This window comes from Taeniopygia guttata, chromosome 1A, assembly GCF_048771995.1.
Source record: "Taeniopygia guttata chromosome 1A, bTaeGut7.mat, whole genome shotgun sequence".
Lineage (NCBI taxonomy): Eukaryota > Metazoa > Chordata > Aves > Passeriformes > Estrildidae > Taeniopygia > Taeniopygia guttata.
In genome coordinates this window covers 57,967,740-57,991,481 of record NC_133025.1, presented here as the reverse complement: position 1 = coordinate 57,991,481, position 23,742 = coordinate 57,967,740, and the positions used below count along the sequence as shown (strand labels likewise).

The following is a 23,742-nucleotide window of genomic DNA, read 5'->3' as shown; positions in this document are numbered from 1 at the left end:
TTTTACAGGAGAAAATTCTCATAGAAGAGCACTTTGAAATTATTTTTGCCGCTTGCATCTTTGCCTTTTGTGAGTTTTCTTTGGGACCTAAAGGGGCTGGAATTAGTAAAATAAGATCAAATTATTGCTTGACTTAGCAATCCCAAATCCTCTGTGCACTTTTCCAGAGGTGAAAAATTGGTGTCAGGAAGAAGACAGAACAACTTTAGTACAGATCATACCTCTAAGAACTCTTTATTGAAGCACAGGATTAACTGCTTTCATCCCCTCTTTTTGCATGTGCTGTCCTTCAATGTTTCAGCAGGAGTAGGGTACACTCTGTCAGAATTCATGTTCCTCCTCCCTCTGTGACTGAAGAAACTCCTGATGTGACTTGCAGATGGAGCTCCGTTGTAACCCCATCAGCACACACAGTGTTCTGGCTGCCCACTTGGCACTTGGGATTGTGCTGCTCCAGGCTGGAGCTGTGTTTGGCAGAAAAGCTCCATCAGTGCAGCCAAGCACAATTAAAGCAGTGACAAGTGGGTCCCCCTTGTGCAGAGCTTTCTCTACAGATGAGCAAGAGGCAGCTCCGGAGTGGAAGCTGCCATCTGCTTCACCTCAGCATGGCAGGAGGCCAGGGCTGAAAATTCTGCTGTTTTGAAGTGACTGCCACACAAAATAACCTCTTGGCACTCTCTCTCTGGGTGTCCTTGTGCGTCCCTGGCCGCAGAGCATCTTGTACCCTTTAGGTGTGGTTCACCACACACGGGTGCAGCCAGGCACATCCCATCGGGGACACCACATCCTGCTTTGGCAAGGTGGAAGGTGGTGCTGCACAGCCAGGCTGGGGGGAAGCAGATCCTGGGGCTGTTGGCAAGGGGGTCTTGCAGCCACCTCCGGGCACACAGCCTGTCCCAGCCAGCCCTGCTCACACTGGAAGCAGCAACACTTCAGCAGCAGCAGCGACACTTCCTCATTGGTAACCTGCTCTCCTGTTTTTGAGTTTCTGTGCTGCCATGGGCCTTGCAGAACAGGTTCCCAGTGCAGCCAGTTGTCAGGCTGGTGGCTGACACAACAGCCCATGCTGTGGCATGTGCAGATATACTTTTCTTTTTCCTACTGGTTTTTTGGGGTTTTTTTATTGTTGGCTCTGGTGTGTTCTGCTGCTGCACTCCTCCAGCACATGCCCCTGGGCTGGCCAGGACCTGGCAGATGTGCCTTGCCCCTTCAGGTCTGCCCTTCCATAGCAAGGAAGGAAGTTCCTCACCTGCCAGCAGTTGCTGTATCACAACTGATTTGGACAAGGCATGATGGCAAATGCTGCCACAGGCACTGGAGCTCAGGTTGCAAAAGCTGCAGAAGACTGTTTTTATGAAGTCTTTTACGGTGGAATTCATCTCTCCTGACTTTCTATTGCCAAAAGCTGATCTTGACCAGCCTTCCACATCCATATCCGGAGTTCATCCCATCTCCTACCTAAAGTAAGTATCTAGGATAGCTCAAAGGGCCCATGCCTTTGGAAATATTTATTTGTCCTCCTCTGACTATAAGGTGAACCTGAGTGGCTCATCTGGACATGTCTGTGCTGAATCCATGTGGTGCTGCCTTGTGAGTGTTTATTACCATCTGCATGCAAGCATCACAGAAAGTGTCATGTCCCCTGTAGATAAACTTCTTGTGGGTGTCTCATCTTGGGAACTGTGTTGAAGAGCCTGCTCTCCTGACAGACAGTGGGCTTGCGGGGGCCTTTCCAACAAATTTCATTTTCCCCAGCTGGTTGCAGACTGACAAGAATAAGTAGGGAACCCATTGCTAATGATCATACAGTTTTTTTTCCCCTGCAAACTTTTCAATACTGTAATAGTTAAAAGCAGTCCAAAAAATACAGGTTGCAATAAGTGTAAATTTGACATTGTCAGATGATGCAAAATCTGCTTCATGCTAATGATATTCTGGTAAATGAATCTAAGCTTTTTAAGCATTAAAAAAATTAAAATAATTAAGGCATTAAGAAGTAGGCAAAGATAAATGTTCTACGCCTGAGTAAAAGTATGCAAATGAGAATCAATTTATCTGAAGGATAGGTTTGATGGATTTTCCATATTCTGAACTCTTTTAAGAGAAAATGAGTTTCAACATGTACATTGTTCCCTTGCATTAAAGTTAAATTAATTAAGCAAGAAGTCAGCATTTAAATAGTAATGCAGGAACACTGCATTAAAATTATCATAAAAAATAACACTTTGTTCTGTTGCAAATATTCTTATGAAATGGTAGAAATAAGCTGTGTTTTGATTTGCTCACTAAGAGCAAATATTGAGAGCATATAGTCCTGCTGGTAAACAGAAAAAATTGAAACTTTAAATTAAGACCCATAATAAATCAATCAACATATAACGATCACAGTAAAATGTGTAAAATTCTATCGAGCAAAATCCAATAACAAGTGCAAATATGGCAGATAAAATGATTGTCTGCAGTTAGCCTGCAAGCTTCAGGGGGCAATGAGAGTTTGCATATTTATGTACTTAACAAGTTTATAATTTCTTTTAGCTTTCATGATGTTTTTTTAGTTCTGACTAAATGTTATGATTCCATATACTTAATTGAGTTCACTTAGTCCTTAGCAAATCCCTTGATGTGTTTTTGTACAAAAGAAGATAAGGCTCTCCATGCAAACCTCTGCATTGGGGTTGTGACACAGAAGGCTCATACCCAAAACTGGCAGATGTCCATGAGCCGTTCATGCCCTTCCAGGAGCTCAGCCATCCTTGGTATCTCTGTGACCCTCCTCCAAGGCACCAAGGAGTGAAAGCTAGGAGGCTCCAGGTGCTTGGAAAAGCTGAGCTCGCCCTCCCAGGGCTCTTGGTGCCTGAGCTGAACCACTCCATGGTTGTTGGGAGTTCCCTTTGAGAGGTGCTTAATACAGCTCCAATGTTTAGACATCAGGGAAAAAAAAAAAAAAAAAAAAAAAAAAAAAGAAGAAGAAGAAGAAAGAGTGAAGAAAACAAGTTGTTCCACCCGGGAGAGGCTGGCACAGCCGGCAGGTAGGCTGCCAAAGCAGTGACAGCACCAGACCGGCCTTCTGCACAGCTCCCGTGCCGCTGGCTGACTGTGGGAAAGTTTTGCAATCACCGTAAGAAGGAAATCCAAGGTTTAAAAACCATGTGGTGAGGTGCTCCACTTCTGGGAGCGGGCAGCACTTTGGCTGTGACGCTGTGCTGGCTCCGAGCCTGAAGCCTTGGGGCACGGGAGAGAAACAGCCTGACAGCGCTCTGACAGAAAGTAAGTGCTCTCTCTGTCCCTCCCTACCATTCGCTATTTACTCCGCTTGCTTGCTCAGTTGTGAGCTCCCAGTGCAGCCTTTCTGCATATCTCGCTGTCACGAAACTTGGAAGAGTTTTTGTAAAGTGCAGAGGTACAATTCTGCAAATTCAATTTTTTTTTTTAAAGGATAAGTGCTGTTGCTCCCTTTGGGACCAGCGTATTTTATCGCTCCATAGAAAAACTATCCATTACCCCTAATTCATAAATTAAATGTTTTATCAGTTTTGTTGCTTTGTTTAATTTTAAATACTACTGGTGTCAATGATTCACTGGTTTGCCAAAGTTCAGATTCTCATAGAGTGATTATGGAAAATGTAATTGCTCTATTAGGTGTAAGAGAAGTGTTTCTACAATTTAACATTTCCTATGAGTTTCAGGTAGATTATTAGTCTGGCACCATACATAAAATTTGATATTTAAAATTTGATATATTGAAAAGAAAACCCCATCACTGATTTAGATACTATTTATTTACCAGAGTCAGATGGTTCACAAAGTTAATCATCAGCAAAATACAAATCAATAAAGAATGTATTTGCTTTAGAGAACTGTCTTTCAGCTCTTATCCTATAAAGACTGGGGTAAGTCTGACTTCACCATACTTTGATTAACTATAGCTTACTTTTAAAATATTTTTTTTTATTTATAAGCTGCTGAAGATGGTCTAAGGAAGATTAGATACCTTTAGAAATTTCCTATGTGGCTTTGTCTGAAATACACGTTTGCTTTTCACAGTCCTCTCCTACTGGAGTAGGATTTGGAACTAAAATTTACAAAAATCAAGTTAGAGTCCTTATGAGGCTTGATATCTCTTTATGAGACATTAGTGCCTATTTTTAGTGGTTAGGAGTAATTTCTGGGGTATTGTTGGGTTTCTAAGCATGTTGTCCTTTCTGGCATGGGTGGACATTTCCCAGGGAATCCAGGTAGCCCTGGTCATCTTGCCTGGGAGAGCTGAACTCCTCAGAGGAAGCCAGTGATGTTTGTGGGGTATCCTGGGACCCTGCCACATCTCCACAAGTCCAGTGTCCAAAATCTCCCACACTTAGGTGGGCTCCACTCATGGGTCAGTTGGCCTCAGGGACCTGCAGGAGGGAAACCTGGAAAGTTCCCATGTGATTGAAACAGCATGGCATGTTTAAGATTCCAGTGTCTTGAGGGGAAAGTGGTTTGTTGTTTTTTTTTTTTTTCCCTTGAAAAAAAGGCCAATTTCTTGATATAGATTTCTCTATATTCCTTTAATATATGTGCAAATGTATATATAGGAGCTAACTGGTGAATTTGATACTATTGCACCAGTTTTCCAACAGACAAACTTGGAATTTTTGTTTTTACTTATTATCATTCCAGGTGTCCCAGTATTAGCTACTTTCCCCTGATCAGCTTAATCTACACCAGCCAACACAACTAAGATGATTCCTTGAATCATACCCAACTTTATAAGTCTTATTAAAATATCTACATTTATCAACTGTCCTGTAGGAACCAGGGAAGGCTTGTGAGCTTACAGATAGTCATTATTTGTTTCTTTTAATCAGTGCTCTCTTTCCCCTTAGTACTTATTTACCTACCATACTGCTCACCCTATTTTCTACCCTGTCATCATTTGTGGTCTGATTCTACAAAGATTTATCCAATAGATAATGTTACTCATCCAAATGCTCACAGAATGGTAGTGTTCACTAAGAAAATCCCCAGAAATATAATAGCAGGAACCTACTGGATCACACCAAAGGTCCATTTATTCTGGAACTGTGATCAAAAATGCATATCTCAGAAAGGATTGGCTCAAGTGTGGTGAAAGTGTTTTTCTGACAAACTGTCCCAGCCTCCAACTGCCTGGGGACTTTCCTTTTCCACAGAGATGTCTAAAAATCTTCAGAGAGTTATCTATAACTTTTCCATCTGCCCAAGAAAGTCCTGGAGCCTTTTAGAAAGCAGATGTGTCAAATCAGGTCCACCAGTCCTTAATTAGTTGCAGTAGTTACTTTGTGCACTCTTTAATGTCCTTCCTGAGAAAAGATATCAATGTGCAGATATCTCAGGAAGTCTCTCGCCACTGAGTATGTCTGAAAAACATTGGAATGTGCAATTCTTATGCCAATAATCGTTAAACGTAGCAATATTTTTCAAACAGGAAACATTTCAGACCTGCAAAAGGAAAACCATGGACAGACCAATGACTGCTGGCCAGCTTAAAGAGAAATCAATGTTCCAGGACAGTGATGGCAGTGCGGCTCCTGCCAAGACTGTGTACCATAATTGTTCAAAGCTAAAGGTATGGAATAGCCCTCACCACATATTTTCTCTGGACCTCTTAATTGCCATTTGAAGCCCTATCAAAATTCAGTTAGTACTGTTTGGTACTATATGTGGTAGGAAAAATGATCTGGGCTGCATCCATAGGGGGATGGAAGGGATTTGGGCAGCAGGGGAGGGAGGGGATTCTGCCCCTCTGCCCTGCTCTGCTGAAACTCCACCTGCAGGGCTGCCTTCAGCCATGGGGTCCCAGCACAGGAAGGACAGGGAGCTGCTGGAGCCAGCCCAGAGGAGGGACACAGAGGGATGGAGCAGCTCTGCTGTGAGGAAAGGCTGGAAAATTGGGACTGGAGAAGAGAAGGCTCCTACCCAAGGGGTGACCAAGGGGTGACCTTGTGACCTTCAAATACCTGAAGCAGCCAGCAAGAAAGATGAAGAGAGAATATTGACAAGGGCCTGGAGTGGCAGGAAAAGGGGGAATGGCTTCAAACTGACAGAGAGTAGGTTTAGACTGGATATTAGGAAGAAATTCTTCTTTGTGAGGGTGGTGATGCCCTGGCACAGGTTGCCCACAGAATCTGTGGATGTCCCATCCCTGGAAGTGTCCAAGGCCAGGTTGGATGGAGCTCTGAGCATCCTGGGCTAGTGAAAGGTGTCTCTGCCCATGGCGGGGGGTGGGACAAGATGATCTTTAAGGTCCCTTCCAACCCAAACCATTCTTATTCTATGGTTGTGATTCCAAGCACACAGAAGTTAAATGTACTCAGAAGTTAAAAAATGAGGTCATATTTTGCTACCAATTTATTTAGAGGCATGCTATAGTCACAGTACCAGTTGCAGATATATCTTTTTATCTTTTTATTTATGTATTTTAGAACAGTAGAAGGAGAGGTAATAAGATATAAGTACCAGATATTAGTACATGATATAAGTACCAGAAATAAGCAACATTATGCTGCAAGTTTTCCTGAGGAAGGAAACAGCTGTACCAATATATACTAGACAGTTAGAAGGTGCATAACATTTAAGTCAGTCATCCTCCTCTTTGAAGTAGCAGAGGTTTTGAGGCCACCCTGAAAAAGAAAGTAAAATCTGTTTTAATGATAACAGTAGGAAGATTTTCCTCACAGAGAATTAGAAAGCAAAGCATATGATTTTTGTGCTTCTTGAGTGGGTTGCTCAGGCATCCAGCCGTAAAGCAAAAATCATTATTTTGCAAACTCAATTATTTTCTCTCTTCAGATATTTCTTGGAGCTCTAGCTTTTTCCTTTTTTGCCAAAGGATTTTCTGGAAGCTACATGAAGAGCATGTCCAGTCAAATTGAAAGGAGATTTGAAATCTCATCATCGATTGTTGGCATTATTGATGGCAGCTTTGAGATAGGTATGTGTTCTTTGAAAGTGGATAACTTCTTCTCAATAACTTTCACTCCCAAAAGAAATCTATTTTTTGTGCTTGCTCTCTCTCCTGTTGATGCAGGTAACTTAATGGTGATGGTGCTGGTCAGCTACCTTGGACCAAGAGTTCATAGGCCAAAAATAATTGCTGTTGGGTGTCTCATCATGTCTGTAGGAGCTTTTTTGTCAGTGATGCCTCAGTTCCTAATGGGACGGTAAATATGGAGACTATTCATGTTATGCACTCATTGAACCTGATCATACAAAGAGGTTTTTAAAACATGCATCTGAGTTAAAAGCCTGGCAGTAGTAGTTTCTTCCAGCTATTCCAACAGGAAAATGGGCTGCTTTTTAATATTGGCTTTCTGATTTCCACTCAGAAAGCTTACCCCTTGCTGCAGGAGAGAAACCTCAGATTTCTACAGAACTTATAACTAGAGGATAAAGTGGGTTGAATTTTTCATCTGGGATGAATATATATAAAAATAGATACATATATATATATTTAAAATATGTTCCCTTTTTATGTTTAAGTGAACTGTAATTAGATCTTGATGGAAAAGGTTTATTTCTCCATGGTGGCTACTCATGATAAGCACTTCAAAATGCTGAAGATTTTAATCTAAACTTGGGGAAATTAAATATCTAAATACCCCATTCACATTTTAGCTATAACACATAATTGTCAGACACAGGTCATATCCTTCCAATCCTTTGGCATGCTTGCATCTGCCACAAAGGTAAGAAAGAGGTGCCATTATGGAAAAGCATCAGCCCTGTTGTATGTAGGCAGATGTGGATGAATTCTGCCTCTGTCCTGCAGTCTAAAGAATGACCTCTGGAAGCAGATTTGTTGCTCTTTAGCTCAGGAAAAATATTGGGATTACAATCATCAGAGTATTTGAAAATGGTATGAAGATGATACCCATTTTTTTTTAAGCAAAGCACTGGGAATGGGCCTCCCCTCCACTTTGTGTGTGTGAGATAGGAATGAACACTTGTGAACACAGGGCTCAGACATGCTTCCTGCAAAGCAAAGTCCTTCATGTGTCAGTTGTATTTCACACAGTTGTTTTCCAGTTACAATTATGAAAGGATAACTGTTAGTGTGGACAACTCCACGAGTGTGTCAGCTTGCTCCCCGGGGGCTGAGGGCCCTCCAGCCACAGATGCTACAGAAACACTCAGCACAGTGATAAATGCTGGTAAGATAAAACTCTGATGTTGGATCCTCTTCTGCTTGTGCCTGTTGGACACCCTTTTTAGTGGAAAGCAGTAAACCCCTGCTAGAAACCATGATAAATGCAAACCTACCCTATAATGATTGTTAATTCCCATATTTAATGTTATTTTACTGCTGCTGTAAAGCATTGACAGAATTATGCTCACTGAAGTACAAATGTTTATGGCCTGCAGAATGTGAGAAAACAACAAATTCCTATCTGTGGCTTTTTGTGTTGGTGGGGAACCTTCTACGTGGAATTGGGGAAGCACCAATTATGCCTCTGGGAGTTTCATATATTGATGATTTTTCTAAAGAAGAAAACTCAGCATTTTACATAGGTAATGTACAAATGAGCCATTTTTATGCTAGACATTCTGTTCTTTAACATATCAATAGTCAAGCAAGTACTCAACAGAAAAATATATCTGGGTAACTTTGAGCTGTACAGAGACAAAAAAAAAAAAAAAAAAAAAAAAACCCCAAAAAACCCAAGCAGTGCCAAAGAGGTCTCATATTTATTTTCTAGGGATAATTCCAGGATGGTCTTTTTGCTTTCCTTGAGAAGCTTCTGTGATGAAGAGAAGCATAATCAAATACTCATTTCCCCAAAGTGCAAAGTTACATCTGTCTTATCTGGCATATCAGCTTCAGTGCCACATCTTCAGAGAATCAAATTCTTCCTAATCACTATGTCACAAATAAGGGAATGTGAAGATCTGTAATAAAGTCACAATTAATTACAGCAATGTGAATATGTTTCAGGAGCTCTTACATGATTTTTTTCTATTTCACATCCAGGACACTTCCTGTTGAAAGCTTTTTAAAGTCCCTCTTTGCTGAAGGAACACAACACCTTGCCAGTGTGTTGTAACAAATCCTTTCTAATTGCGGTTTTGAACTTGTTTTGATGGCACATAACCTATTGCCCAAGACAGAGAGAGTTACACCCAAGCTAATTAATTTGTTGACAAACTGATTTGGCAGCATGGGGTGTTTGTGTGGCCTGAAGTCAGTTTGGTGAAACTGAGCTGGTCAGACAGACAGTAAGACACAATTTCAGGAAGAGCTCAGCGTGTAGTGCTACAGCATAAGGCCATAGCCAATGTCTTTATTTGGGAATGGGGAAGTCTGCAGGTTGAAGAAAATGGAAGTCTTGTGGAGTTAGCTATCAAAAACTAGCATTCCACTCAAGTTATCAAAAATATTTGTAATCACCTCTGAGCTTCTGATCAAAGGTATTTTAAAAAGTTTAGCTGAATTTTTTTCTTGTCAGAATTTAATCTGGGAGAGATTGAGATAGACTGGGGACTACTAGGCAAATAAGATCAAAAAGATAAAGTAAACATGGATTCAACCAAAATGGAAATTAATTTACACTAGAGAAATAAAGTATTTAGTTTACAGTTTATTAAAATATTTCATTTTTCCATTCAGAAGAGCAGTTTTCAGTCACTTATTCCATTTTGGTGGACTGAACCACTTTGTAAAAAAAGTGAAAATTGAAACAGTCTTTTCCACAGAACAGAACTTTCTTTCCTTGGCTAACTTTAATTATTTTCTATATCTTATTTTTCATCATCTGACTGAATCAATTTATACTCAGTGTTCCTGTAAAATACAAAGAACAAAAAAAAAAAATTGTCCTATAATAAAAAAAGTCAGTCAAGCCTTGCTGTTAAATTTTGAGCATTAATCTTGTTGTTTTACCCTGAGCAAGAAGTCTCAGCTTTGTCTCTCCTTTTTCCCTTGTCCTTTAATGTTTTGTTGAGTAAGAACATAAGTTATTTTGAGGCAGAGACAGCATTTTCTTAATAGAATGAACTAAAATAATTTGGTAGAGTTTTAGTCTGAATGCCAGACTAGCCATGGGAAGGAACAGAAAATCTAGCATATTTATTAAGATTTAACAGTTTATTACAGAAGTTCTAGATGATAAACTGAGTAATCACTACATTCAGAAGAGAGTTTGCAAAATCAACTCTCTCAGGAGGAAAATCCCTGCAGTAGAACACAATAGGATTCACAGAGCACAGTGTTGGTTGTGGGCATGAACTTAGAGGCATTTGGTAAAGAATTCCTTCTTTTCTAGTGGAATGAATTCTTCTGCAAATTCAAGGTGTCAGTTCTGCACTAAAATTCAGGAACCCAAATTACTGGGTTGTAATTTGTTTCCATTACCTACTCACAACTAAATTTCAACAGAAGAGCACAAAGTGGCGAGGGAAGGTGAGAACATATGCTTGAATTATCTAGAATATATTTTATTTTATGTTGTTTGCCATTAGTGGTAACCAAAATCAAATCATGCTTTATTTACACATCAGTCAGCAAAATGCAGTGTGGGTTTCTGGGTTTGTGGTAGCCTTCACAATTTTTAATTTGCTCTTGGGGCATCCCAGTTTCTGAACTCCACCAGAGCTATGGTTAGGGCAGCTTGCACGTCAGGACATTCCCTAACGGCCTGCTCCTTCCTCTCTCGTTTCCTTGCCCTCAGAGAGGAAGGCTTGTCTCATCTATGCAGATTTTTTGCTCAGTCTCCCTTCTCCTGCAGGCCTGGTGAGATCTTCGGGCATGTTTGGGCCGACGCTGGGCTTCCTGCTAGGCTCCTTCTGCGCCAGCCTCTGGGTTGACGTCGGCGTCGTGGACATCGGTGAGGCACCAGTCGCCACCACCATGGGGTGGCACATCAAGCCAGAAGGTGTCTAGGTGTAGGAACCTCCACGCCAAGAAGCACCTTCCCAGCTCACTGCCCCAAAAGCAGGGGTTCTCTGGAGAGCTTTTCCTGCTCAAAAACTGATGTTTTAAAATCAGGTGTTGTAGCATATAGTGAATAAGGTAACACTGATGAGGAAAAATGATGATGTCTGGTTCTAGATCAGAAGGTTGAAGGATAGCTTTATTAAAATTATACTATATTACATTATATACTATTTAAAGAGAGATTATCTTATTTTACATATATACTTTTTACTTACTTATCTGTTAATTAGCTAACAAACTTGTGACTGCCTGCTGAGAGTCTGAGATACAGTTGTAGCTGATTGATCATTGAACCCAAACAACCTTTACTAGAATTTAATCAAGCAATATTACTTCAGGTAAACAATCTCCATACTAAATTCTACATGGGAAAAACAAAGGAACAGAGATAAAGATTGTTTTCTTCTCTCTGTGCTTCTCCTGAGAGACAGAATTATGTCTCTCTGTCCAGAGAATGTGAATGCCACAGTAGCGCAGTTGGACTAGCCCTTGAAAAACCTCCACTGTTCTTTTTTTTTTTTTTATGATTGCACACACACTTGTTACACCCTTGCTGTGCAGCTGAGAATAAATGATTGGTTGAATAAAAGGCCATCCCCATGTTGAGGGAACAGGGAAAGGCTCATGGACACTTTCAACACTTGGCAAAAAGTATGTTCTCTTAAAAAGCATGTAGCAAAGATTCATCTAAAAAATTCATGTTGTGGTTCAAATCACTTAAAAGTCTCTAATCCCAGGGAAAACTTGAGGAAATCTGGGGAAAAACCGTAGAGTTTTGGGGATGGAGAAGGAGGGAAATTGAGAAAGGAAAGGTTTTGGGTTTTTTTTTACGGTAAAGGATCCTTTTGCTCATTCCCCCAGAGATTATTGGAGGATTGTGGTGAGGAAATGCCACCATGGGCCTAAAAGGACACATTTATTTTTGACTGGATGGGAGTGATTCCCTTCAGGGATGGGTCATTCACAACTTACCCAGAGAAGCTGTGGCTGCCCCATCCCTGGAAGTGTCCAAGGCCAGGCTGGATGGGGCTCTGAGGAACCTGGGGTAGTAGAAGGTGTCCCTGCCCATGGCAGGGGGGGTTGGAGTGAAATGATCTTAAAGGTCTCTTCCAGCATAAACTATTCTATGATTCTATAATTTGAAACAAGCTGCATTTGAATTCTTCATAGGGGACATAGATCATCTCTGTTCTGGCTTTTAAATTATATATATGAGGATATAGAGTAATGTATAATAATTGCTCTGCATAATATTTACCCTATTTTCCTGTCTTTCTGTATTTTATAGATGCCATCAGCATAAATCCTAAAGACATCCGTTGGGTTGGTGCCTGGTGGCTTGGATTGCTTATCTGTGGAGCAGTCAACTTCATTGCTTCATTGCCTTTCTGGTTTTTGCCCTATTCCTTACCAAAAGAAGGAGAGAATGAAAACCTGAAGATTGGTCACTTGTCTGTTCAAGGAAATCCCTGTAAAATAGGCCCCCCAGCTCAGCCACAGTTGAAGTTCTCAGAGGCAGCGAAAGGTGAAATATTATTGCCCAAATGTCTGCATATGAATTCTGTCTCATGGATTAATTATGAGCAGAGCATGGACTCACACAACCTTCAGCAAAATGCATGTTTCCGCAGTGCAAACTATTGACAAAAATGTCTTTAATTTGTGTTATTATAATTACATGCTAAGGGCAAGTTTCAGTTCTCTCCAATGTCAGACAGCTGGAAAAAAAAATCTCTGATCACCAGAGATCCTCTGTTTGAGGTGATGTATTACAGCTACAACCCCATGGTTATGAAGAGAGTGTGGGGAAAACATCTTATAAATGACTAGTCCATAGTTCAGCAAGGAAACTGAGACAAATGTTCGGGAAGCTCATTATGGAGCTCATTATGACTACCTTAGATGTTGGAGGGATTCCACTGGATTTGTAGCTCCTGTGTATGAGCTCAGGGATGCTGAATTCATCTCATATAGGAAACACCAGATCCAACCAGCCATTGCTTTTATTTTTATATTTTAATGGTTAGACCCAAGGTTTTGTTTGTATGTACGTGTATACCTATAGCAGATGTGTTTTGAACTCTCAGCTTTTAGGCAGCTGTGCCAAGAGATGGACTACAGTCTATGTTCACTTTATTTTAATGAATTTTAATATTCTAAGCAAGGGTCCCAGAAATTACTCCAGCCTTTTTTGGGGCCAGGTGCTTCTGTTCTCTAAACATCACCCTCTTGTGGGGTTCTTGTGTGGTTGGTGATGGTTCCTGCTTTAGGAACCACATTTTACTCTTGGTGGAGGGTCTTGATGCTGTGTGCAGGCATTGAGAAGGTGTGTTGTGAGCCTGAGGAGCCCTGTGCCACACACAAGGTAATCCAGGATCTCTGATTCCCAGCTCAGCACCCACTGTGCTCTTTGGCCCTGCTCCTCCTGCGAGGCACGTGCTGGCAATGAGAACTCTCGCCTGAGCAATCATGGGTTGTGATAAGCACAGAATTATCACCTGCAACGCAGCCAGCAATTAAATCAAAGTTAATTTCACTGTCTAAAGGATGCCAAAACAACTCTTCTCTGTGTTTAGCAGGGTGTACAGTATTTACCTCTCCATTGCAGATTTCTTGCCAGCACTCAAAAAGCTGTTTGGAAATCCAGTTTTTGTGGTGTTCATCTTCCTGACTATTCTGCAGTACAATTCCCTTGTTGGGATAATAACCTATGAGACAAAGTTTATGGAGCAGCAATTTAATGTATCAGTGGCAAAAGCCATCTTTCTAATTGGTAGGTACCTGACTTCTTTTTGAATTCCAGTGTCAAAAAGGAAGGGTTTTTTTGTTATTTTGCCTTCTGTTTTAGAAGAAGCTTATGTGAACTTCTTTTGGTTAAAAAGAAAACATGCAGTGGTTTCCTAATTTTCTTACTGTACTTTGCAAATGGATGCTAATTTTAGTGTTAATTTTCCTAGTGCTCCTAATTCAGTGAGTTAGAGGATTATTAAAACTGGGTGGAAGTTTTTTTCATAGTGAGATTTGGGCTGTGTCTATTTTCATGAGTAAAACCCACACATCAGACATCAACTGCAACTAAGTAAAAACTAATAGAAAAGAAATTTAAAAATGTTTAATGAAATGTGTGAATTTTTTTCCTTTCAGAGTAACATATTGGTATAAATCTTCTTTCCTTTTGATTACAAATCCAAATTTTATAAACAATAAGAAACTAAAATATAAAAGTTTGAGCCACTTCATTAATTTCAAAGCTGTTTTCCTATTTACCAGTTCCTTCAAACATAAGTACTTTATCGTGTTCTACAAAAAAAAAGAAGAATACTGAAATCATATTAATCTTACAATGATTGATATGGTCTCATAATCTGGAAGGAAAACCAGGCTATGTGAGGTCATTGCAGAACTGATATTGCATTACTTTGATCTGAAAACACAATGCCTTAGTCAGCTACAAATGTGGGAATAACTTTCTTTTTCGTATCTTTTTTTCCTGAATGACAGGAAAGTTTTAGAGAAATGATCAAAAAAACCAACCAACAGTAGAAACCAGAGAAAGGCAAACCTCTGCCAATAACACCTTGTCAAAGCTCTCTGTTCAGCAAGTATAAGTAAGGGCTGGTGTTTGTGAAATACTGACCAGATTAAATCTAAATGCAAATCATATCATTATTCACTCTCAGGTTAAAATGGAATCCAGTGTAGAACCAGATGCAACGTCCTTTTATATTCCATTTCGGAGATTTTTTGTAGCTTTCATAAAGTTTTATGCTTTATTGTATATGAAGTGTGTATGAGCTAAGACATTATAATTTACTCCAGTTTCTAACAGGCACCTGTACAGGTTTTATTGTATCAAAATACAAACAACAATATAGTAAAAATGAATATTGAGGACTTGAGCTTTCTGAAGTCATAATATGGTTTGAAAAAGAAAATGGGGCTGTGAAATTACTAGAAGGATTTACTAGATAAATCTTAGAACCCCAAAGAATCAGCCCAAAAATATCAGGTATCTGATATTTTGAAAACATTAGAACCAGAAATTTGTTCTAAAAGAACCAATGCAAGTGAGAGCAGTTAACATTTTTCCTTACCATCTATTTTCAGGTGTGATACTTCTACCTGTCACAATCCTGGGCATGTTTCTAGGAGGTTTCCTGATCAAGAAATTCAAGCTTCACATAACTGAAATGGCCAAGTTTGCATGCATCACCTTTATAGTGGCATATTTGCTCAACCTCTTGTACTTCACGTGCAGCTGTGAGGTGCTGCAAGTGGCCGGTCTGACAGCGCCCTACTCTGGGTTTGTACCCCCTCCTTTTGGGGTGCTTGAGTCATTTGTCACAGCTGCTTCTTTGGGGGTGATGCACAGAAAAAAATCCTTGGGTTCGAGACAGACTTGTCAGTCTGATATCATACCTAAAGCTGGGGATTGGGAAAATATTCCATTTTTATTTTCCAAATTTGTTTAAAATTTCTTTTAATTTTCTGGACATTACTTTTTCCTAAATTCTCTTTTTCCTAAATTCTCTTTTTCCTAAATTCTCTGTTTCTGACAATATACCTATATATTCCAGCAAACTGCTATAAAAAGATGACATTTATTACAGGCAAATTGAATTTCTTTATTCTCTTTCAAAGCTTTAATTTAAGGTATTGTGGGAAATGTAGAACTCTTGTATAATTGACTAATAGGATTAAGTAGAAGCTGTTTACTGTTTATATTATATATATTTTTATACATTTTATAAACTTTTAAGTATATAATTTTTAATTGGTGCTTTTGGGTGGTTTTTTGTTTGTTTGGTTTGGTTTGTTCTTGTTTTTGGTTTCCTTTTTTCATTTCTAAGCATTTGTGATTGGTTACAGTTTAGGTGTTCCATAGTTTTTTTCTTATTTAGTTCTTGTGATTTTGGTATTTGGTTTCTCAGCTTCTTTGTTCTTATTTTAGAATAGTTTATGTTTTAGTGACTTTGGTGAATTCCACAGTGCCCTGAGAAAATTCTGATGAGAACAGTTACAAGTGGTATGGCTGGTGCACTCTGAGGCCTAAGTTGTTCAGATACATTGCTACAGAGTGCTTAAGTTATTTGTCATAGCTGCTTCTTTGGGGGTGATGCACAGAAGAAAATCCTGGGTTTTGGGACAGAATTGTCAGTCTGATATCATACCTAAAGCTGGGGATGGGGAAAATATTCCATTTTTATTTTCCAAATTTGTTTAAAATAGACATTTCTTTTCCCTAAATTCTCTGTTTCTGACAACATACCTATATATTCTGGCAAGTTGCTAAAAAAAAGATGGCATTTATTACAGTGAAATTAAATTTCTATATTCTCTTTCAAAGCTTTAATTTAAAGCTAGCCTTTTTTTCTGTTACATGGGAAGTAGGATGCAGAAGGAGTGTTGGAAATATCTTCCCCATAGGCACTTCCTCCATCACTAGATCAGTAGCTACGAGCCCCCATGGGGGATTGCCAGCCCCTGTGATACCTGGAGTTGGCTCTGAGCCATTCCTCACCTGGAAGGTGAAAGTGGTGCTGGACTGCGCTGCAGAGGTTCCCCTCTCCCCTCCCAGGACCTTCCTTGAGAGCCTTTTCCAGACTCCAGCAGCCTGCCACAATTGTATAAATTTAGCTTGGTCTAAATTTCAAGGGATTTTAAAGGATTAAACTGAACCCAGCAGGACTTGTTGCGTTTTTAGTTCAGACAGAAACTCAGCCCTGTGTTTATTTGAAACCAAGCCTACGCTCAGGGAAATATCTGAGTTATCTTGGTGAACCTGATGTTCACCAAGTTCAACTTTGAGCTTAGTTTTTGCCATGAAAATATTTCAGAGGTTTGTGCAGTGGAGATAACCCTACATCTGATACCAGAGGGAATTAAAAATAAGTATAAACAGCAAGGAACATATATTGAAAGAGCATTTACAGTTTCTCCAAGAGACTTGAATCTGGAGGATTTTGGCACATGCCAGGGTTGTTTCTGGTTAAGTGACCCATTTCGTGTTTTACCTATTAAACAATTTCTATTTTGAAGACAAGCAGCAGCCTAATGAGGGCTAAATCCCTCAGTTATCTTCCCTTCTAAGAGACTTGGGGGAAATGTAGCCCACATAATATGGCTTTTGGCTGAGGGAAGGAAGAAAATGCAAGTTTTGAACATTTTTACCTTACATTTGACTTCACAGCAAAGATGATTTGTAGCTCGTGGGCTCCTAACACTTTCTGGAAACTGAGCACTGCTAACATGTGCTCAGAGCGTCCTGATACAGTGAACTGGACTAGTGAAAAAAAAGTCAAGTGCTGTTTTAGTTTTATGTACGTTTTTTACTTTTACACCCTGCCTCTATCACCTGTATATGGTATGATATCTATGATATCCACTGCTGAAGAAATTATGGTTTTTACTTGGGCCATGTCTCTGGGATAATTCTAGGTATGATTCTGTTCTACTCTATTCTATTCTATTGATTCGATTATTCTATTCTATTCTAGAATTCCAGGTTCTAGATATGATTTTCTTTTTCTTGGGGTCAGCTTTCAAAATGCAAAATTATGCCACATATTCTCACCCAGCCTTTTCATTTCCGTGCCTTTTCAATGACAATCCATAGAAATGTTAATGCTTGATGAAAAATCCCAAGAGAACTTTGCTTTAGCTGAAATCCCCTTGGTGTCCATATGACAACTTCACAGTGCGGATATCTGTTCATTTTGATTACTTCACTTTCTCCATGTTTTTCCTGCCTACTCCCTAATATATTTTTTTTACTATAAAGTTCCACTAAATAATTCCCTAATTTCTTTCTCTTGTTGTCCAGAATGAAGCACCTTTCCTCCAGCAAGCACATCTACATGGCCAGCTGCAACGCTGAGTGCAGCTGCAAGGTGGACCAGTGGGACCCTGTCTGTGGGGATAATGGGATCACATACATGACAGCCTGCTTTGCAGGGTGTAAATCATCATCTGGGACAGGAAGAAATATGGTAAGTATCCAGGGGGATAGATGACTCTGCAGCAGGACAAGGAACAATGATTTTAAGTTAAAAGAAGGCAGCTTCAGATTAGATATAGGGAAGACATTTTTAGCAGCAGCAAAGCCATTTCCTGGACTTCAAATAATCCTACCTGAGCAAGACTGTTGAAAACATCATGTTTGCAGAAGAGTGTGCAAATGCTTCTGTCCTCTGACAGAAACAGAATTGTCTTCATTGACAACAGTGAAAAGGATAAGCAGCATTACCAGGCTTGTATTTAAACATCCCATCAATATTGTCTGGCTTCACTTCAGGAAAATTGGCCTTCAAAGCCATGTGTCCTGCTAACTTCAAAGTCCATTATCAATCCAAATGCTGTTTAAGCACCTAATAACCTACATGCACGATGCATATTTGGTCCACACCTCTGTTATTTCTTGTTGCTGCTGTTATGCATCTTCTTCATGGGATACCTGAGCAGAATGGCTGGATAGCAGTTAAGGTCTGATTTTGGTAGCTTGGCCCCGTTTTAAACACACACAGAGTCTGTTATAGCAGTGGCATGGCTGAAACTAGAACTCCAGTTGCTTTGTGTCTCTAAAACAATTCAGGCTGGAGCATATCAGTACCTGGCCATCAGTCTGCAGAGACGATTACTGAAGTGTTTTCAGCATCAATGACAGCCTGGCTGGTATGGGGAGTGAAAAATCTAACTGATGAAATGGTTGTTTATTCATGCTGAATTCTAAATAAATAAATTCTTCCTCTCATCTTCTCCTTTCAGGTGTTTCACAATTGCAGCTGTGTGGAAGGACAAGGGCTCGGGCTTGGCAATTCCTCTGCAGTTCTGGGACAATGCCAAAGAGAAAGCTGTACCAAAGCCTTTCCCTATTTCTTAGCATTACAGACTGCATGTGCATTTATTTTAGCCTTAGGAGGCACTCCTACGTACATGATTATGTTTAGGTGAAATACTTTACCTTACCTTGACCATAAAGCTTGGGAAAAGAGAAACAGAAAATTATATCTAGTATTTCATTTCTCCTGTGAGGAATGGCATGTGGATCAAATTGTACCCCTGAGGATTTATTTGCCTGTACTCTGAAATCCAGCTCTTTTCAGAGGCAGAGCAAAATATCTGTCCAGAAATTTAATTCTAATGTGATGCTGAGTAGATACTTTTGTGATGAAAGGGGGGGGCATTATGCTGATCCTGAATGCTGGGTTTCAATTCCTGTGATAGGGATGTTTTTACCAGAGCGTTGAACTTGAAATAAGATGCAATGCTAAGCCCTAGCCAATGCTGTTCACATTACTCAGAGATAAACAGGTACCTTTGTTAAGCCTTGTGGCCTCACAATATCTTCTGTGTTGGGAGAAGTCTAATAATCCCATTTTTTTGGTCAGCTGATAGAAGCAGAATTATAGCAGGAATATTTTTTTTTTAATTTCCTTCCTTCACTTGGAAAGCAGCACCACTATTTTATGTTCAGAAGAAAAGACAATGTTTTGTGCTTGTCATGTGGAAGTGTCTTTATACTCCTGTTCATGGGTGAATCACAATGGTCAGTGTACATGACTAAATAACATAGCTAAGCTGCTGATTTCCTGCAGAATTTCTAATGCAGTGCACACCTGGGTAAAGCTCACCTGGCTGGTCCGTTTTCAGAGCCCTAATTTGTGTGATGAGAAGCCTTTGATGGTGATGCTGAAGAGACAATGTGCTGGTGTATAACTCCAGTGCAGGGGGGAGGCTGGGCACAGCAAGGCTCCCTCCTGTGCCTCTGGGTTTTGTCAATTCTCCAGCTCACCTGATGGACACAGGCCACTTTCCACTGGTAGGAATGAGGTGGTTTTATAGCCAGGTCACTCAAATTTGCTGTCTCTCTGTAAAATACTGGAGGCAGAGGTGGTTTCATCAACAAGGACTGCACATCCTTGTTCCCTCTGGTCATGACTGCATAGTGCAGCCCTCATAAAGCCAGGCTTGAGCTTAACTTACGGACCTGAACTATCTTTTGGTGGGTTCACTTTCATGTCCTTGTGCATCATCTCCCAAAATTATTCACAACCTGTTTTCCTTTGGCTCAAGATGTGTTTCTGTAGATTCTTCTATTTATTTCAATGGGTGTTGTTCTGTGGAAGGAGTCTCTGCATTTGAACTTTAACTTTGGTGGATGTTTTCAGTCAGGGTTCCAGTGGGCTGTGCTGGGTAGGCTGCAGTACTCCTGCAGTGGGGAATGTGCAGATGTTCTCAGCATGGCTGTAGATACATTTCTCTGTTCCTCAACATGCTGGTTTTCTTTCCTTTCCAGATCTGTTTCGCCAGACCTGAAATCCTTTGCTGTTGGGATAGAAACTTTGGGTGGTAGAATATTAGGTAAGACTTCATTTCTCTGTGGTTTTCAAGTGGGTAGTCAAAGATGCCAAAGAGGTAGACAAAGGTAGCCCTTGCTCGAGAGAAAAACAAAAGAAATTTTACAAAATTTCTCTTTGTAAGTAGACTATATATTACAAAATATTTGGAGGAGCTTACTACATATTTCCTGGTATTTACATATTATTATTACCTGGTATTTACATATTATTATTATTTATTGTATCTAAATACAAACAACAATATAGTAAAAATGAATATTGAGGACTTGAGTTTTCTGAAGTTATAATATGATTTGAAAACTAAAATGGGGCTGTGAAATTACTTATATATAAGTATATAATATATATATGATATATAAATACTGTATGTATTTATATGATTATCTCTTCAGATATTTTCTCTACACTGAAAATAAATGAGGCAAAGGAAGGGAATTTCAATTTACCGTTGAGCTTCTTTTTTTTTTTTTTTTTTTTTTTTTTTTATTGTGGACACAGCTACCTGAGCTTCATCAGTCTGCATATCTCTAACACCCATCCTCCCTTTTGCTGACCATTATCCACTTAAAGCTCCCATGTACCTTGCCTGTTATTTTGGTTTTTGAGTTTATCTGCAATAAACAATCATTTAATTATTCAGACACAAGGTCTGCCCTGCCTCAAATGAACCTTGCCTCATCTTCCCTTGTTTGCTGATTTTGAAATCTTCGCTTTGCAGAAAAGCCCAAAAAGTCATTTGTGTCTCTTTTCCAATCTCCATATTTTAGCTGAAGACTGCAGAGAATAAATCTTCTACTTTCATGAGACAGTTAGCTTCAGAGTATTGCACACTCTCCCTCACACTGATGATATTAAAACAGCATTGTCTGTCTAAAAGAAATTCTTTCAGTACTACATAAATAGTACACTTATTACCCAGTTTCTGTGGAGCAAGTTCTTAATTTCATCCCTTTGCACTGCACTAATCACCTTTTAATGGCAAGACCTGAAAATATACATCAATATACATAAATATTAATAAGTCATGGCATGTAATTCCACACCAGGGATTGCAAGAGAAGTGTTGGTTATATTATTTCTTTAAACAAAGGAAGTTAAAATTCTAATAAAAATACCATTAAAGGGAATTGCTAACATTTCCCTTGCTGGATATTATTACGCTATAATCATCCATCTTTTCAACTCCATTTAAGTACTTGCATAAATATTTTTACCAATCTTGTCATCTCAAAGCTGGAACTGGATGTTTAGTCCCATTCTAAGCAGGCATAATTCAAAAACCTGGAGATCACTTCCTCATTTCTCTACATGCCATTAAGTGATGAACTCTCTGTGTTTGAGAGATCATGCAATGAGAATTTTTGTTGCAGGGGGACTCCCAGCCCCTATTTATTTTGGGGCCTTGATAGACGAGACCTGCTTGAAATGGGGGACAAAAAGCTGTGGGGGATCGGGATCCTGCCGAGTGTACAACACAAAAGAATTCAGGTAATCCTCATTAGGCTTTGGGAATCTGGGCAGCAAGGACCAAGGTGGACTCCCCTCATGCCAGCTATCTGATTAGGGTCTAACAGCACCACTGCTCCTTACTCTGACTAGACCTTAATAGGGAAATAAACCAAATTATTTTTATTCACTCTGACATCTAAAATTGCAGGGTGCTGCTGTCACGAGAATTAGTTCTTTTGTTGTAGTCTGCACTGAATAATGAAATAAGTGCACTGAGTAACTCTATGGCACTTTGGCTTTGTGGGGTGCTGAAAAACTGTGGAGTACATGTAACTCTGCAGATTCTCTCCCTCATCCCTTTGCTTCCTATTGTATAAGAAATCTCACTAATTCCCCTTGGAAGGAGGATACAAATAGATGGGATCTGTGGCCAGGAGCACTGACTGGGCCAGTGAGGAGCTGGGGAAGGACAGGGACTATAAGCAAAAAGGCCCAGCTGGTGCAGCTCCTCTTTTGGCAGCCCTAAAATAGAGTCTGCTGAATGGCAGCACACTCCAGACATTTCTGCTGATTAGAGCCTGTCTGGGACTAAATATCATGAGGTCATTTGCTTTCTGCCTGTTATTTCTTATTTTCAAATGTGAAGCAATACCTGGCTGAGAATAGATGGTTTTGTCAAACTGCTCTTTATATCCTACTTGGTTTCATATAGAATTGGGAATTTTTATTAATATAAATGTATTCTGTCCCTTTTTTCCCCTAGGAATGTCTATCTTGGCCTTATTGCAGGACTACGGGCAGGATGCTGTCTCTTGTACATAGTGCTCTCTGCTTTAATAATGAAACGCTTCAAACCAGAGGGCAAAGAGATGACAGATAGTAAAAATGCAGAAAGATCAACCAACAAAGAACCAGATACTGTCAACAAAAGAGAAATTCTTCCTGGTTCAAGAACCTCAGAGGACAGCGAGGAAACTTATATGTAAAAAAAACCAACCAAGGTCTTTTTTAACTTTGCCTGTGCTCCAGTTTTAATGAGCACAAAAGGGGTCTAATTACAGACTTCAATGACTAGTTTACATTTTGGGAGTTAAAAATGTATCTTTGAACACTGGCTTTTCATTAGCTTTTCCCTATTTTCTTCCTTTCCTCATCTGAAAAAACAATAAGGGCAAAAGGTGTTCAAAATTTAGGGGAACTCTCCCATCTTCTTGCTCTCAGTCCCTTTCTAGGCCAACAGTAGGGGAAGCCAAAATTTTGCTTGTCATAAATTTGATTATGATTGAAAAATTAAGAAGAACAAATCCACAATAAGCTGCTTTGACATTTTTCACTGAATTTATTTCAAGTCCTCTTGCTCTCTATTTAGTCCTACAGCTCTACATGGGCAACCAAGTTTCTCCTGGGCCTCTCTGATGGCCTTTCATGAGCAGAGTTGATTGTTCCAGGCTTGGTCTCATGTGCCATGGCCAGGTGAGATCCCAGGGCTGTAAGTGAGCACCCTCAGAACTCAAACTGCACCGCAGCTCTGGGGTTTGGCTTGCAGGTGTTCAACAGTCAAAATGGAAAGCAAATGAAGAAAGCGGTGTATTAATTTTTGCAGCACATCTCAGTAATCGGTTTGAGAAAGATTACCCTGACTGATGAAATAAAGTGATAGGTGTTTCAGGGTTTTTTGGTTTTGTTTTTTTTTTGTTTGTTTGTTTGTTTGTTTGTTTTTTGGTGTTTGTGTGGAGGGAAGGGAGGGCATTTTTATCCAGAGGACCACTATATTTGTACCACATATATATACATTTCCTTCCTTGTTTAAGAAACCTTCAGGAAACTTTGAAATACAGTACTGAATACTTGAAAATTCACAGCTTTCCACTGGCAGCCTTATCCAGATTAAAATTTTATTAAAGGAAGATCACATCAGTTATTAAAAGGGGAAAGAAATCTCTAAAAACATTATTAGTGTGATATTTTGTTGACAGTTCTCAG

The 23,742-nt window shown here is 39.7% G+C and overlaps 1 protein-coding gene across 5 annotated transcripts; it reads left to right on the top strand.

The window, feature by feature from the left end:
• Window positions 1–875: 875 nt before the first annotated feature.
• On the top strand, window positions 876–23,429 carry LOC100220557 (solute carrier organic anion transporter family member 1C1). 5 transcript variants are annotated; one of them, XM_030263336.4, is made up of 15 exons: window positions 876–1,463; window positions 5,447–5,587; window positions 6,811–6,952; window positions 7,049–7,181; window positions 8,047–8,171; window positions 8,383–8,529; window positions 10,743–10,841; window positions 12,240–12,476; window positions 13,560–13,724; window positions 15,059–15,254; window positions 17,775–17,940; window positions 18,716–18,897; window positions 20,247–20,311; window positions 21,681–21,798; window positions 22,523–23,429. In XM_030263336.4, the coding sequence occupies exons 2-15, from the start codon at window positions 5,477–5,479 to the stop codon at window positions 22,743–22,745; spliced, it is 2,109 nt and encodes a 702-aa protein (XP_030119196.4). In that variant the 5' UTR covers window positions 876–1,463; window positions 5,447–5,476; the 3' UTR covers window positions 22,746–23,429. The 5 variants fall into 5 exon arrangements, with proteins under 5 accessions (XP_030119196.4, XP_030119195.4, XP_030119197.4 ...); XM_030263335.4 differs by lacking the exon at window positions 876–1,463 and adding an exon at window positions 3,061–3,267; XM_030263337.4 differs by lacking the exon at window positions 876–1,463 and adding an exon at window positions 3,794–3,890.
• The last annotated feature ends 313 nt before the right edge of the window (window positions 23,430–23,742 follow it).